We start from the raw sequence: 16073 nt of genomic DNA on the forward strand, positions 1-16073 counted from the left end.
AACCACGTGGTGGCAGCACACACCTACTCCTGTGTTTTTTTAAAGTAATTTAAGTCTTTTCAGGGTTTTGCGCAAGATTGTACACGATTCAACAGTGTTACTACGGTCTCTGCAAAGTTAGTGATTTATGCAGAATTTGCAGGGAATCTCGTAGAATTGAACGTGTATGGATTTATCTATGTCAAGACGAGTGGTAAAGTGGTTAATATACTTTGAGCCCTTTTCCCCAGCGAGCCCAAATTATTTCCGCTGGTATGGAGCGTCTATATTCACAAAGTGACCGCAGGTCTCTCTCCAGCCACACGTCGGCTTTTATTCCTTTAGACTGGATGTAGGTGATTACTGGGTGACTTAACGCCAGTAGGTAAAGCGGACGCAAAGTATTTCCCATTTGTTTAACACACGTTTAATTGAAGTGGACTAACGAGTGAATTTAGTAGCTGTATTTATTAATACAGAATTAGTGATCGTAAGCACCGAAGATTGAAGGTAAGTATGTTTACGGGGCGTATTGGAACTCGGGGATTGCAGCCAGTCAGCATAAAAGTTTGTATGGAAAACTACTGATATGTCAGCTGCAGGACATGCAGGACTGGTATGCGACCAAACGATGTGAAGTTTATCGTGACCTTTTTTGTATAATCTATCCGGAATTATATGTTATAGGGAAAGATGTTTACGTGTGAAAATAAGTAGCGGGTTTTACTGGGTTTTCTCTTCTGCTGATCTCTGCATGGTTGTAACGGCTTTGAAATACTGGGTAGAGATTGCGTGGTCTTAGGTCAATATATGATGTTTTTGTCATTCAATTGTTTTAATAAAAAAATTGTTGCGAAAACAGATTACTGAATAATTTAAGTAAGTGCTGAAGACGGTTTTTGGGTGACATCCTCGTAATATCACCTCTTATACGCGTATTATTGTAATGAGGCACAACCTTGCGATTAAATAGAACCGAAACTATATTTTGCGGTTAGACGTTTTTTTCCGTTTGTCTGACTGGTGCATTTCCCTTGATCTCTCTTTGTGATACCTGGCATTTCCATTGATTGGTCTTTATCATCATTTGCTCTGGTCCTTTTGGTTTTTATGACCTGTTGTTCGCTGATGTTTTGTTTTCCGAGAGCCGCAGATTCTGCTTTGGCCTTGGACACGCGCTTTGGTGCAGCCCTGAGACACACCAACTTCTTCTCTCCTGATTTCAGTTCTTTTAAAGCCTGAAAGACAAACTGCTCCCAAATGGCTTCCTTTGGTGCCCCCACCTCCCTGCGCGAGAGCTTTCATCTGGAGACCAAGTACATCGTGCTCAGCTACCTGGGTCTGGACCCACCCAGCATGCCAGGGGGGGCATGTGCCTCTGAGCTCCCAGGTGAGGGGGTAGTAAGACTGTAATGGACAGGGTCGTTCAGCCTTTGACAAATAGGCATTTTTGACAATGTTTGATTGTTTAAAAAATCTTTTGATTATGATTGGAGTCAGACTGTTTCCTGATGCATCTCTCTGTCATTCCCATGTAACAGTGGAAAATCCCCGTGTACACTAGTCATAGCCCAGTGTCTTCATGTATTTATCGTGGTTTGCACATTATGCCCCACTGATGTCTGTTCCTTTAGGTTATTTTTGTCAGTGCCTGTCCAACCCTGCCCTTTATATCTCTTCCTCGTTTGGCCAGTAGGTGTCGCTGGTCATCCTGCTTTTCCCCTCTCTGTCTCATAGTCCTTCTGCCCTAGTGTGCCTTCCCTGCTCCCTGGATCGCCGCGTGAGCTCTGTGCGTTCAGTGAGCGACTCAGATCCTGAAGCCCTCTGGGCGTGGGGTGTTTGTTTTTATTTACTGGTTCTGTTTCACCAGTATCTGTTATCATCTATCTTTGTTATCCTGCTGAAGGTTTGCCCTGCTTGTGTCCTGTGGCCTGTACTACAAAGCGCAGTTACTGGCCTATCGGGGTAAGTTGTCGGATTTAAGGTAGTCTGGGCAAAATGTAAGTGAAGGAATATGAAGTCCATTTAAACTGTGGTACCTTAAGTCCAACAAGTTGCCCCTATAAGCCAGTAATCGTGCTTCGTAGTACAGGCTACACTGTTCTCTTCTGGTTATGCTTGTACTTTTGTTCCGTATTAATTGTCCTAGTGTATTTCCCAGTATGTGGTTATTTCACGTTGTACCTTCCATGTTGTACCATATTTCCGTCTGCATGCCTTGTCAGGACAGTTTTAACTTGTTTCTATTTGAAACACCTGTAGTGATTTAAGGTGAGAGGCTGGCAGAGAGAGAGAATGCATGGTAATTTGAGAACCTGGGAAAAGTAGATGTTAGTTATCCATGTTAGCTAACATGTCATGTAATGTTTCTCAACAGCCAGTGGTCACTGGGGACCAGTTTAATTTACAAAGTGGATCAATTTGTGAGAGTGATGCCAAAAACGTCGGTACTAGTCAATCATTACATCTTGCACGCTGTGATTTCCTTAGAAAAACCTTCGTACTTTTGAAAAGCGAACTTGCATTCTCATGGGTCTCCTGCCAAGGTTTGTTTTTCTGGATTTTAATTTGCACGCAGGGTTGTAAAAACGCGTGTAGGCCTGCACGTGCACACCTTTCCTGAGGTGAAGATTATCACTGCTGACACCACCATAAACGGTTCATGCGTGAAATTTAACCTCATTTTCTTTTAAACGTTATCGTGGTTTAATTTGTGGCAGTTGGAGGAGAGCTTAGGTTATGAGAGGTGGCCCATGCTACCAGAACACGGTTCAGGCTGGTTCCTGTCTCATTCTCTCCAGCATTCCGTGTCTCTGTTCCTCAAAGCTGTTCAGAAAGTATCTCTGACCCAGAGGGGATCAGGTTAGGGGGTATCTGGTGCTGAGGGTGATGGTTGAGGTGTTTCTGTCCTCCTCAGTTGGTGATGATGGGGGGGGGGGGCTGGTGGTGTCATAAGGCCTGTTGGAGGTTCAGAGGCCTGCCAGCATCATTCTGCCTGACGATAGCGAGTGGACGACGGAGGGGGGGTTTTGAGCCCCATTTTCCACCTGGTCACTCTGTGTTCCGACAGGCCGTCGGGGAGAATCACTGTAGGGGTGATCTCATGCGAAGAGCCCCCCCCCCCCGCAGAGCCAGCAGTCAGCCTGCAAACACAGCATGGTGCTCTGTCTGGCTGTGTGCTCATGCTGGCGTCTCTTTGAAAGGTTACTTTAATGGTAACACTTTATTCTTTATTGCCAGGGCACAAATATTTACAAGTAATACATGTAATAATTCATGAACACATATAGTCGCTATTTGAGATAAAAGATGCATCACGATTCATTAATGATGAATGAACGTGAGATCAGTATTTCACCTGTTATTCGTTACTGGTTCCTTCAGTAGGTTCACAACGGTTTACAGAATCAACAGATGTAGTGAAATAGTAACTGCTTGGGATGAAAGATCACAATTCATTAATGGTGAAGAAATATGAGATCAGTATTCAGCTTGTATTCATTGCTTGTTCCTTCAGTAGTTCGCAAAGGCCTACAGAAATAATGGACATATTAACAAATAATAACTGAGAATTCAGATTTTAACATGAGATCAGTATGTACTGTAATTAAGTCTTGATTTGTATTGATTAATACATAATAGCATAACACTATATTATTTGTACCCAGTCAAGCAAAGTGTTCCCACTGTAATTAACCCTTTGAGGGCTCGCTAACCCCTCCCCTGACACAACCAGCTCCTGCCCCCCATGCCTCTTCCTGAAGCTGCTAGTTTCTGTATCCCGCGGCTGACACCGTCTTGCCCCCATGTGCCCCCTGCAGCGGAGGCCCGGTCTGTCCCGGAGGACAGGGAGGGTGAGCGCTGCCGGATCACGGAGGAGGTGCGAGAGGAGCTGCAGCGGATGAAGGGCACTGTCTCCACGTGTGAGTGTGCTGCTGCAGGTCATCAGAAATGAGTCTGTCTGCCGCCTGACGCTCCAGTCCTCTTGCAGCCGTGTGTTCAGTTTTCTCAAGCGTACAATCTGACTGCCCCCCCCCCCATCTCTAGGGTTCAGCTCAACAGATCCCCAGTGCTCTGTGGAGAAGAGCCTCGCCTCGCTGGGGCAGCACGTGGCCCATGAGCTGCAGGAGCAACTGGGTCGTGCCCTGCAAACCCTCCTCAGTGCGTGAGTAACTCACGCCCTTCCTGTCCATCCTTAATGAGCCACCGTGAAGACTAACGCGAGTGGCGGCGGCGGCGGCAAAGGGGAGTGGCGGCGGCGGCGGCAAAGGGGAGTGGCAAAGGGGAGTGGCGGCGGCGGCGGCAAAGGGGAGTGGCGGCGGCGGCGGCAAAGGGGAGTGGCGGCGGCGGCGGCAAAGGGGAGTGGCGGCGGCGGCGGCAAAGGGGAGTGGCGGCGGCGGCAAAGGGGAGTGGCGGCGGCGGCGGCAAAGGGGAGTGGCGGCGGCGGCACGACCTTCTTGTCCCTTTAGTTGTGTAAGAGCCCCTGCACAGTGAACGCAGTGAAGACGTAGCTGTGTGTGTTGCAGACCCCTGGATTACGAGCTCTACAAAGCCGCCATACAGGATGTGTCCACGCATGCACAAGGGGGCTGGACCAAGGTCAGCATTCTCGATCCTCCGTGAATGGTGGCCATATTGGCCTTCCCTGGCACTGCCACGGAGCCCTTTCTGACATCTCCCCCCTCCCCCCCACAGGTCCTAGTGCCCTTGGTTTTGCTGCACGCCCTCCATGAGGAGAACCGGCCCTTGGAAACACTGATCCCTTTGGGAGTACGCTACTTAGAAGAGGCTGAGGCCGATTATATCATTCGACAGGGTGGCTGGGTGAGGGTTCGAGGGGGCAGGTGGGCAGGGGACCATGTGGGGCCGTGTTGCCGTAAATAAGCTGCCTTGAAGATGCTGCTTAATACAACTTTGTTAGTTTATATTGCACTATTGCACTTTTTTCAAGTACTAGAGCGTATTACACTGTTTGTCCACAAGGGTGCGCCAGTTATCCATTCTGAGTATGTTGCTTTTCAAAGCATTATTTTGACAACGGCGCATGGAATTTTGATATTTCGATGAGATTTGTAGTGAGATTCTAGTGGGACCTTTATTATAACAGTGCGGGGAGAGACCACAGGCGCGGGATTCTGTGGCTCCTGGACCTGTGACTCCCACAGGCGGGCTGACGCACGCAGACTGCCTTACTGGGCGTCCTCGGCGGTCTGTAAATAAACCGCCAGTAGCTCTAATCCCTCTGGCTGATGTCCCAGCTGCCGTCACATCTGCCCCTGGCTGCCAGGGCAAGCTGACTGAACCTTGCTTTGTATTGGACATCTTATATTTCATCCTGATTGGACCCCCGGCCTGCCTGTGCTGACTGTAGCTGACCCTGATTGGGTGCCTGTGGGAGGGGTCTCAGTCTGATGGGGGCTCTTCTCTTCTGATCCTCCTAACTGATTACAGAAAGTACCTGTCACTGACCTCTGACTGAGGACATCGGTACTTAAGCTCTATCTCTGCCCTCCTGTGCTGTCATATGCAGTGTGGACACACGCACACGCACACACACACACACACACACAGACAAACTCACACTAGCGGGCATGTACGCACAGCATGTTTTCTTGTCAGGAATGTGTTTCCTCAGCTCTGGACAGCCATGCAGGCCTAGAAACCCAGACCACAATTTCGTTTCAACCAGTACTCAGTAACTATGACTCTTTATACTCTCATGGCTGGTTATTTTACGCCTCTGTTTATAGTGATGTCGATTGGGTGTGTAATCAAGCAGTATTAACATCTAGTGTCACGTGATTAGTGCCGCCTTGGTGTCGGTGGCATCTGCCCCTCCAGGTCTGTGGGGCGAGTGGTCACTCGCGTAGATGAATTTAATTAGGTGGTTTTCAGCCGAGGGCTGTTGTGACATTGTCTGTCTGCATTATTCTCTCTGCTTTAAACATCACCCATCCGGCGACAGACCCGCATTCCTGTGTCTGACGGTGGGGGCAGGGTGGCAGGCGGAGAGAGAGTAAGGGAGTGAGGCTGGGAAAAGCAGCGGGAGGTTGGGCTGGCTGTCACTTCTGTGGGGGACTCCGGACTCGAACTGATCTCCTGCCGGGGCGACTCCCTGTCGGGCCTCTCCAAAGCTTTGGTGTCGCTGGGGGGGGGGGTCTCTCTCTGACTCCGCTTCTGACGGGGGCGGTTGCTGGGTTATCGCCATTCAGGTAGGACGGCTTTTAAATTTCTCCTCTGGATGTCTGCCTCATTTTGAGCTTGGCACGTGTCAGCACAGGACGACCTCTGCGGAAAGCTTGGGTCCTTAGCGGAATGGATGAGATTTAGCCCTCCCCCCCCCCCCCCCGAAAAAATTGATTCTAAATGAATGATGCAGCCCAAACCTGGGTATTGATGCGAAAACGTGAGCTGATGGATTTCGTGTGACATGTTAAGGTCAAGGGTAAATGTGGGTCCTACGGTTAACCCATCGAATCTAAAGGCAGTGGGTAGGACACCTGTAACACTTACCTTTCCTAATCCTGAACATAACTGTTATTTAAAGTAATTTTTTTAAACTTGGCTGAGGACAAATTAATGCCATCGTATGTGAATGTACAGTTTGCATTTCCTGTGGTCCTCGCGGTGTCGCTGTCCAGCTCGCTACGCTGTCATGGTGATTGTTTTTTGTCAATGCGTGTTTTGTTGGTTAACTGATGCAAAAGTAAAAAGTTGTTGAAACTGGGCGGCTCTACCCAGTCGATCCGGTGGAGCTCGTCCGTCCTTTAATATCGCCCCGGGGAGTGTGAAAGTGCAGTCAGACTTGGGAGGGTGTGCCGGCCCTTTCTAAAACCCCCAACGCGGGGGTCAGAGCAGGCACAGGCAGAGACGGCCGTCGAGGTGAACCTTGGTGAGTAGGCATGTCGCTAGGACCCCAGGACTGGTCATGTGACTTCCTGGCATCGGTGTGGGCTGAACTATGTAACAGGGGTCCTTAATGAAGCTAATGAGGCTGGAATGTCACAAGAATGCCGGAGTCTAGAAGAAACAGAACAGTGCAGGCCAGAGGGCTGTCCTTGGGGGTGTCAGTGAGTGTGTCTATGCTATGTAGATATTACATTATGGGGACCAAATGTCCCCACAATGTGCTAAAAAAAAATACCCTGCTATTTTGATGTGGGGACCATTTTTTTTCGTCAACTCAATTTTTAAATAAAAATTTGTGACTGCAATAAACTTTTTCGGTTACTTATGGTTAAGGTTAGGGCTGGGTGGGGGTTGTCATTGCTATGATTAGGGTTTTTCCCTATAGAAATGAAGGGAGGGTCCCCACAAAGATGTGAATACAAATCTTTCTGTATGTCTTTTGCATGCTGCCTGGCTAGAGGTCTTCGATTTTTCTCTCATATAAAAAGCAAAAAAGGTCACTGTCGACTATTGACTGTGGGTCTTAAAGCGAGTTAGGGTTGCAGTGCTTTTAAATAGCATCACGTTCGTGTGTGTTACCTTGCAGTCGCAGCGGTGGGGCTGCTTGAGACTGCATGTTCCGGAGAGTCCAGAATCAATCAATCGATCGATCACTTTTATTGTCACATCACATTGCTGGTGCACTGGTTCAGAACATGAGGGTGAAATTCTTGTGTGCGAGCTTCACAAGCAGTAGTGGTGTACAACATATACAAATACAAAATATAAGAATAAATATGCACATGAATAAATATGAATACAAAATATACATTTATATATATGCTGTGTTTATGTGTGTATATGTATGGAATGTCCGTAGATGAGTGTTGTGCAGTATGGAGAGCACAAGAGTGTGGAGTACTAGTGGTCGGTGTTCAGCAGTCTCATGGCCTGATGGAAAGTTATGTAAGTGACATTAGGCAGAATCCAGACGGCCCTACAGCACGTTGGCCTTTCTCTAGGGGACCTTGGATGCATGTCCTCTATACCAGCCAGCAGGGGGAGCTCTGGGTACAGAGCAGGAAGGCTGGGCCCTGACCAATCCGCTTCTCAGGTATGACCGTAAGCCGGCAGGCAATAACATGCCGCGTAACTGCTGCCTGGCAGCCAGGGAGGGGAATTTCATCCCTTCGGCAGCGGGGATATTGCTGCTGTTTCGGCTGTCCTGCTGTCAGGACTATTTGAGGCATCCTGTGTGAAACGGGCACTGTATCATTTCTCTGGAAGCCTTTTCTTCAGGCCCGGTGCCTGCGGTGGACGCTGAGAGCACGTATCACGGTCTGCGGTGTTTTATTTGCCATTAACACAAGAACAGGTAGGTAGGGGGGTTTAGCTTGTCGTGTTTGGTTTGTATTGACTGTTTGGTTCAGGTGGACAGCCTGGGGGGTCTCTGAGGATTGGGTGGGGAAACTCTGGTACAGAGTGAGTGAGCGACTGAATAAAATCAGAAAGTGCTGGAGAAGTTCCACCCAAAGAAGACACATTGCTAATATTAGGGTGTGTCCCAGACTGCACACGTTTTAGCTTATATAACCATAAAATATTAATCTGAGTCTCCGTTCCTGTGCGAGGAACCTCACCACGGCGTGCTGGTAAACGTTCTGAAGCCCTGGGGGGGGGGTGGAAAGCCCCACCCAATTCCTCTGAGAGGAGGCGGACAGACCTGCGAGCGAGGGTGTGGTCCATGCCGTACTGGGCCTGTGAGATACCGAAGGAGCGTTAGGGGTGCCCTCTGTGCTCCGCTCATCGTGGGGGAGTCTCCACCCCTGGGGGGGGGGGTGTGCTGGGTCTTTGAGGTTATGTCAGACGGTAACGTCTCTGGTCACCGGGGTGCGGGATTGCGGTGCACATGGAACAGGTATTAGCTTACCCTGCTCCTTATTGGCTTGCCCTTTGGTGACACGTGTATGACATTCTCGTTGTGTGGAGTTGGTTTGAGGGAAGAGTGTGTGTCGGTGTGTGTGTGTTGCATGTCATCTGCACTGTTTGATCGGTATGCGTGTTCAAATTCAATTCAAATTCTAAAACCTTTATTTGTCCCCGAGGGGCAATTTGAAAGGCATAGAGGAGCAGCGCACACATAAGTTGTAGCATTTCACACAACAGATGACACACAATGAACTATGAAGAATAATAAATGACTTTAAATACAGAGGCAATAAGGTGCATGATGTGTGTGTGTGTGTGTGCGTGTGTGTGTGTGTGTGTGTGCGCATGCGTGCGTGCTGGGCTTTGGTAGGAAAAGACCTCTTCACGCACACAGACAGAAAGCTGCCCCAGGGAATTATGGGAAGTGAATATATCCCTCCATGCAAATCGGCTTAATGTTGTGGTGCCAGGTGGCCACGGGGGGTTTAATCCCTGGTTTCTCGCCTCGGTTTGAGGAAGCCTGTCTCTGCTGTGGAACCGAGACGCATGTCTGTGCTGGGAGGGGCTGGTAGGAGCTCGCATGTCAGAGGGGTCTGAACTGTCAGAATGGGCTCCGGGAACAATGTCTCTGCAATGAGAACGGTGACCTCTAGTGTTTGTCCTCAGCACATGCAGCAATGGTGGTAGTCTGATATTTATTTATTTATTTTCCTTTTACTTTTCTCCTGTCTGGAAGCTTTAGCAGAATCATGATCTGAATGCCCTGCTGTGCCTAACATGTTTGCTTTACCATGAGGGGCTCTATAAACTCTGCATAGGCCCCTCATGTTGATCGATTTCTTTTTATTTTATTTATTTATTTCATTTTTAGCATGTAAAATATTGCAGTGGCTGAGCTGGCTGGAGAGGAGGGACAGATTAGGAGGAGGAAGAAAAGAAAAGAACAAAAGAAAAAGAGGAGTAAGTGAGAAACATGAGTCACGAGCGATATGAGTAGAAAACAGTGTGCAACTGCTGCATGTGTAAAGGAGAGGGATGGAGAGAGAGGCAGAAGATCAGCAGCATCTGAAAAGTGCAGAGATGGATAAATTCAGGAACAAAGAAAAATAGAGTGAAGAAAGTAACACAACTATGCAAGCGTATAAAATCTGTGTGTGTGCTTGGATGGGTGTGTGCAAGTGTATGTACATGCGTGCTCAGTTGTGTAGGCGAGATGCAGGCTAGTGTGCGTACGTTGTGTGTGTGCGTACGTTGTGTGTGTGTGTGTGTGTGTGTGTGTGTGTTGTGTGCGTGCGTTTTCAACATGGAATGTACTAAATAGCAAGGGTGGGAGGCCGCAACCACACCCCACAAGAGCCAGAGGTCGGCAGAGACGGGTTCGGGAGGACCGGGACGTCCGCAGACCCGGAGGAGCCGGGGCCCCACGTCCCAATGACAGCGGCGCCCCCACTCCAGTCGGGGGAGGAGGGAGGCCCCAGACGCAGCCCCCGCAGCCAAAAGGGCATGAGCCCCAGAGAGCTGGAGTCTGTGGTATTTCTGAAGGAAGCTTCTCTGTAGCTGCCGCTCTGTAACATGGCTGGATTCCCTTCAAACTGAGCGGGTTAGATTATGATTTAGACTGGACCCCTCACACTGTTTTATTGGGGCTGTTAATATCGCTAAGATGAACGGAAATAAGTCTCTGCTAAATATTCATGCTAAATATTCATCTTATGAATTGGGTTCTAGCCTTTCTCTATGGTGATCATTTATGATGTGTGAACAACATGGACCCTGACAGGCATTAGATATCCGAAACACAAGGCCTTCCATCGATTTATTACTTTGAAATCTCAGACCACCATTGCTTATAATCTTGCACAAAGCCAGATAGATCATTCTAGCATCTGCACTTTCCTGCTTGTCTGAATGGGTAACATGCTTAGTGGACATTTTTATGTTAAATAATTTAGCTTTGCCCTTGAATATCGGCATCTAGCCAATTCAACAAGATATGAGCTATTAATTGTTGCAAATACCTCACTTCTGCATTAAAAACATGTTCTGATTATGAACAGAAATTCTATTATATTCTATTCTATTGCTCTGGTTGTGTGATAGTTTCCTGATACAAACCTGCCCCCCCCCCCCCCCCCCCCCCCCCCCGGCTGCTTTTCCCCCTGCCCGAGGATCGGTGTGCCATCTTTTTCTCAGGATCCAGGCACCTCCTGAAGGATTTTTCCCTCTACACGTTCTACCCCCCCCCACCCCCAGCGATAGACTAACTTAGCAGTGCTAGGAAGCTGGTGGGGGGGGGGGCGGTATAGCATGTGGGCCCTCTGTGGGCGGAGCCCCCTGTGCGGTCCCTGAGACAGACAGCAGATCTCCCCTCCCTTTCATGCCCTTTAAAGTGTGTGTGGCAGTTAAGGATGACGTTGCTCTGGTTCGGGACCCTTTGCTTGCAAATGAAACATCAAGCAAGTTGTATGAACCGCAGTCTGCAGGCGTAGATGTGCTGCAGCCATTGCAACAAGCTGTCGATTCTCTCTGAGTCTGTGTCGGTCCTTCCCGCTGAATAATTTCAGGTATGATATGATGCGTCTTTTTAAGCAGCCTGTCTGTTGTCATCATTCGTATTGCGATGCTCACTTTGATCCCTAACCTTTCTGTTCAGGATTTTGATGATTGTTTATCATGTGTGAACATTGAGTCCATAAGGATCAGATCTCACAAAAATGAGCCCTTCGATCGAATACTATTTGAAATCTTAGACCCTCAAATTTTGGACAAAGCCAGATCATTCTAGCTGTCTGTGTTCCTGCTTTACTGAATGGACGTCATGTCTAGTGGGCAGTTGTGAAGTGATTCTGTTTTGTTGGCGCAATTACAGGCTTTGTAATCTACTGTCGGTAGCTCAGTTTAACCGATTGGGGAGGCAGTGTGAAACATCAGCACCCTTTACGGAAGGGGTGAGGAACCTGCTCTGTGGAGGCCCAATTTGGGAGTAGGTTTTCGGGCCTTTCCACGCCGCCTCATCCGACTCCTGGGGGGTGACGTCATTTCTCTCTCTCATGCTTCCAGGGCTCTGTGATCAAGCTGAACGAGGGGGACCCATGTGACGCCATCGCTGAAGACTGTGATGATATTTGCATCCTGTCCATGGAGCAGCAGGCCGATCGACCCAGCCCCCCCGTGTCACTCTCAGGTACAGAGCGAGGAGAGTCCTGCTCCTGGCAGACGGGCGTCCCCCCTGTTTCGCTGATAGTCACTGAGTCCTGGTCCCAAGTGGACGTCATGGACCCGGAGGACGTCAAGAGTCTGGATGGCAGTGAAGGTGCAGTGATGGCTGAGGAGCACAGCGAGAACAACTCCTCTAACTCTGACATCGTCCACGTGGAGAGGGAGGAGGCGGAGCTGCTGGAGTCTGGGGCTGAGGGAGAGGTGGAGGAGGCTGAAGAGGAAGAGAAGGAGGAAGGAGCAGGGGCTGAAACCGTGCTCCCAGAACTGGAGGAGAGTCTACTGAGTGTGCTGGGCAGTGAGAGTGAACTGGTGGAGCTGAAGGTGGAGCTCAGCAGCCCCACCCCCTGGGTTGGCCATTCCCCCTCAGCTGACCCTGCCCCCTCAGTAGGCCACACCCCCACAGTTAATCCCCCCCCTTTACCCCTTGAGGCTATTGGGACCCGGGAGCCTTTGGCATCTGAACAGACTGACCCCATTCCAGCAGCTGCCATTCATGTGTCGCACATGGAGGCTCCTGTGACAGAGGTCAGCCTCCCTCCCACAGGTGTCGCCGATGAGCCCCCACCCCCAGCTCAGGATCTTCCCCATCTTCTTATGGAGGCAGAGCTGGTGCCGGAAGCAGAATCTGACCTGCCAGTGGAAAGCTTACAGCCCCCACTCCTGTCAGCAGAGGTCCAGTTGCAGCCTGCGGCCACGATCCCCCCCAAAGCATCTGTGCAGGAATCCTGGAAAGCCCCCCCAGGGAAGGCTCCACTGCAACCACAGCCTGCAGCCACGACCCCCTCCAAAGCATCTGCGCAGGAAGCCTGCAAAGCCCCCCCTGGGGAGGCCCCACTAAAGCCACTGCCTGCAGCCGCGACCCCCCCCAAAGCATCTGTGCAGGAAGCCTGCAAAGCCCCCCCTGGGGAGGCCCCACTGCAGCCGATGCCTGCAGCCACGACCCCCCCCCAAAGCATCTGCGCAGGAAGCCTGCAAAGCCCCCCCTGGGGAGGCCCCACTGCAGCCGATGCCTGCAGCCACGACCCCCCCCAAAGCATCTGCGCAGGAAGCCTGCAAAGCCCCCCCTGGGGAGGCCCCACTGCAGCCGATGCCTGCAGCCACGACCCCCCCCAAAGCGTCTGCGCAGGCTGCACATGAATCCTGCAGAGCCCCCCCTGGGAAGGCCCCAATAAAGCCAATGCCTGTAGCCGCGACCCCCCCCAAAGCATCTGTGCAGGGGTCCAGCAAAGCCCCCCCTGGAGAGGCTCCACTGCAACCACAGCCTGCAGCCACGACCCCCCCCCAAAGCATCTGTGCAGGAATCCAGCAAAGCCCCCCCTGGGGAGGCCCCACTAAAGCCACTGCCTGCAGCCGCGACCCCCCCCAAAGCATCTGTGCAGGAATCCTACAAAGCCCCCCCTGGAGAGACTCCACTACAACCACAGCCTGCAGCCACGACCCCCCCCAAGGCATCTGTGCAGGAATCCAGCAAAGCCCCCCCTGGGGAGGCCCCACTAAAGCCACTGCCTGCAGCCACGACCCCCCCCAAAGCATCTGTGCAGGAATCCTACAAAGCCCCCCCTGGAGAGACTCCACTACAACCACAGCCTGCAGCCACGACCCCCCCCAAGGCATCTGTGCAGGAATCCTACAAAGCCCCCCCTGGAGAGGCTCCACTGCAACCACAGCCTGCAGCCACGACCCCCCACAAAGGGTCTGCGCAGGAATCCTGCAAAGCCCCCCCTGGGGAGGCCCCACTAAAGCCAGAGCCCCAGCCCCCAGAGTCGTCTTCTCTTTCTGAGCTGTCGGCGCTGCTGTACGGTGGCGCCGCCCTGGTGGCCATTGCTGCTGCACTGGCATACGGAGCCTTTCTCTACAGGAGGAAGTAGCAGAGGTCCCACTGCGCTGTTGCTCTGGTTATCCAGGATACCGCGGACACTGGGGGCCCTGGGCTGCTGCCACTCGCATTCTTTCGTCTTTCTGTTTCTTTTCCCCTTTCATCTGTCACTCATGCTGTCCTTTCTGCTGGGCTGGTTTTTGGGCTTTATCATCTGCTGTCGATGCTCCCTTCTCAGCAGGTCTCAGTCTGCTGCTGCAGTGTGGAGAACCACTCATCATGTACAATGTTCATGTTGCATAGAGCCTGGTTTAGGGTAACCTGGTTTAGATCATGTATAGGTGACCGGCACATGTTAAAAATACAAATGCCATATAACTCAGCGTAACACACACATACTCACTCACCCTTCAGTACTTTGGTTTGACAGCATCCACTGCACTGAAAACCATGACATCAAAGAACAGACCCCCCCCCTTCAGCTCTTCTGGGAAAGAGGAACAGACATTTTTCAACCTGGTATCTCTTCATCCAGACTGGTTTTGCTAACCCTTCACTGCTAAACACAGAAGGAAGTGAGAATTGTTGCTGTTCTTGATGCATGGGCACTTGTTCTTCTTTCCTTCTTTTTCATGGGGATGTCAGGCCTGGTCTGGGTTCTCGGTGTGGTTTATATTTCACACGCACAGCTCACAGCACTCGGGAGCAAATGCGCCTGGCAGAGCCGTCTGAGTGTAGCAGAATTCCCTAGTATTCCCTAGTACCATGATTGTAGCCTGGTGGCCATTGCTGGCCTTTCTGGGGAATCCGCTCCAATATGGCCGTCCTTGGTCCAGCTCTGAGAACACGGAGCGAGCTTCCAGGCCTTGCATGACACTCGAGAGTTTTCTCCACCGGAGAACCGTTAGAACAGAAATGTCACATTATAGCCAGCTTTGCGAATCTGTCTGAGAAACAGAAGTCCATGGTGTTCCGCAGTGTCAGGTTCACGGCCGACTTTCGCAGCCTTGTAGTCAAGCCCCCCCCCCCCCGAATCTTAATGGAGGAGGGGCTACCTTCATTCACGTCAATCTGCTGCAACCCAATAAGGCGTAGTAACCACTGTGTGGATCTAGTGAAGCTGAGCATCAGAACAAAGAACAGGCGCACGGAACCACAGTGGGGATGCCGGCGATTTTAAATGCACAACCCTGTACTCAGAACCACGGTATTATCGCCCAAGAGTGACGTTCTGAACACGGGGTCGAGTCCTTTAGCGCTTTAGACCACAGTCAGATATGATGCTAGTGTGGAGATTATTAAAATTAAGGTCTAAGAACGCAGGAGAACATTTTGCTACAAGGCTGAGGTTCTGTTACATGGCAGGAGTGAGATTGGTGTCAAGGAGTAGTTCCGTTATCTGTGGACTGTAACGCCGCTCATTAGGGGGTGATGATGTGTAATTCATGCATCCATACTAGTGGACTTGGTTAACTGTTAGCATGTATAGATAACCTGTAACTACAAGCTGGAGAGGAGCAGGTGAGAGGTTTAGAAGACTTTAGTCACCAGTTACTAACTTTTTCTTCCAGGAAAGATGTCAGTACATAAAGGTTAATAGATTTTAATTGTGCAGGAATGAATGTGCAGTTGCGGAAAATGTTTGGAAAAAAAGTACTATGGCTTCTCCAACCTTGTGATTTGTAAACAATTGTATCTAAGTCCACAAACAATAAAGAAGTTAAACAGAATTGTCTTCCAGGTGTCTTCTATGAAATCCTGAACATTTTTCCTCAAAGTGGTTGAAACGGCACCTTGCAAAATGCCTTGTGTGAGACTGACAACTGCTGCATGAATCTGTAAAGCCTTCATCCATTTGCGCTGTAATCTTTTTTTAGCAAGATGGTCTTTAACCCCTCCCCACCTTAATGACGGTATCTGACATCATTATGTCAGCAGCCACCATAAAGATCCCCTCTGCATCTTCACTGCACCAGGCTATGCTTACATGTCAGCTCAGGTGTCCTACAAAAAAAGCCACTCGACTCACTTCCTCCCTTAATGACTCTCCTCTCTCCCCTTGACTAAATGCACACATTCAATCCCAGATTTTTCATTTCTGAATTTATTTGCCTGAAATATTTACCTCACTCCGGCCATCTGTGGTCAGATGTGTTCCAGAATCCTTTTGGGACTCCCCCTCCCCCAAACCTATCAATTTCACCAACATTTTACCAAAATCTCTCTAAAGGCAAAATTCCTG

At 50.1% G+C, this 16073-nt stretch overlaps 1 protein-coding gene across 4 annotated transcripts; it reads left to right on the forward strand.

Moving 5' to 3' along the window:
• The first annotated feature begins 127 nt into the window (after nt 1-127).
• Nucleotides 128-15561, forward strand: bcl2l13 (BCL2 like 13). Of its 4 annotated transcripts, XM_049021111.1 has the most exons (9): nt 128-489; nt 1206-1369; nt 3801-3902; nt 4027-4144; nt 4506-4578; nt 4675-4803; nt 11857-12902; nt 12985-13277; nt 13522-15561. In XM_049021111.1, exons 2-9 carry the CDS (start codon nt 1240-1242, stop codon nt 13881-13883), a joined length of 2253 nt encoding a protein of 750 aa, XP_048877068.1. In that variant the 5' UTR covers nt 128-489; nt 1206-1239; the 3' UTR covers nt 13884-15561. The 4 variants fall into 4 exon arrangements, with proteins under 4 accessions (XP_048877068.1, XP_048877050.1, XP_048877059.1 ...); XM_049021093.1 differs by having other exon boundaries at nt 12985-15561; XM_049021102.1 differs by lacking the exon at nt 128-489 and having other exon boundaries at nt 621-1369; nt 12985-15561.
• Nucleotides 15562-16073: the final 512 nt, after the last annotated feature.

Source organism: Brienomyrus brachyistius, chromosome 1 (assembly GCF_023856365.1).
Source record: "Brienomyrus brachyistius isolate T26 chromosome 1, BBRACH_0.4, whole genome shotgun sequence".
NCBI classification, from domain to species: Eukaryota; Metazoa; Chordata; class Actinopteri; order Osteoglossiformes; family Mormyridae; genus Brienomyrus; species Brienomyrus brachyistius.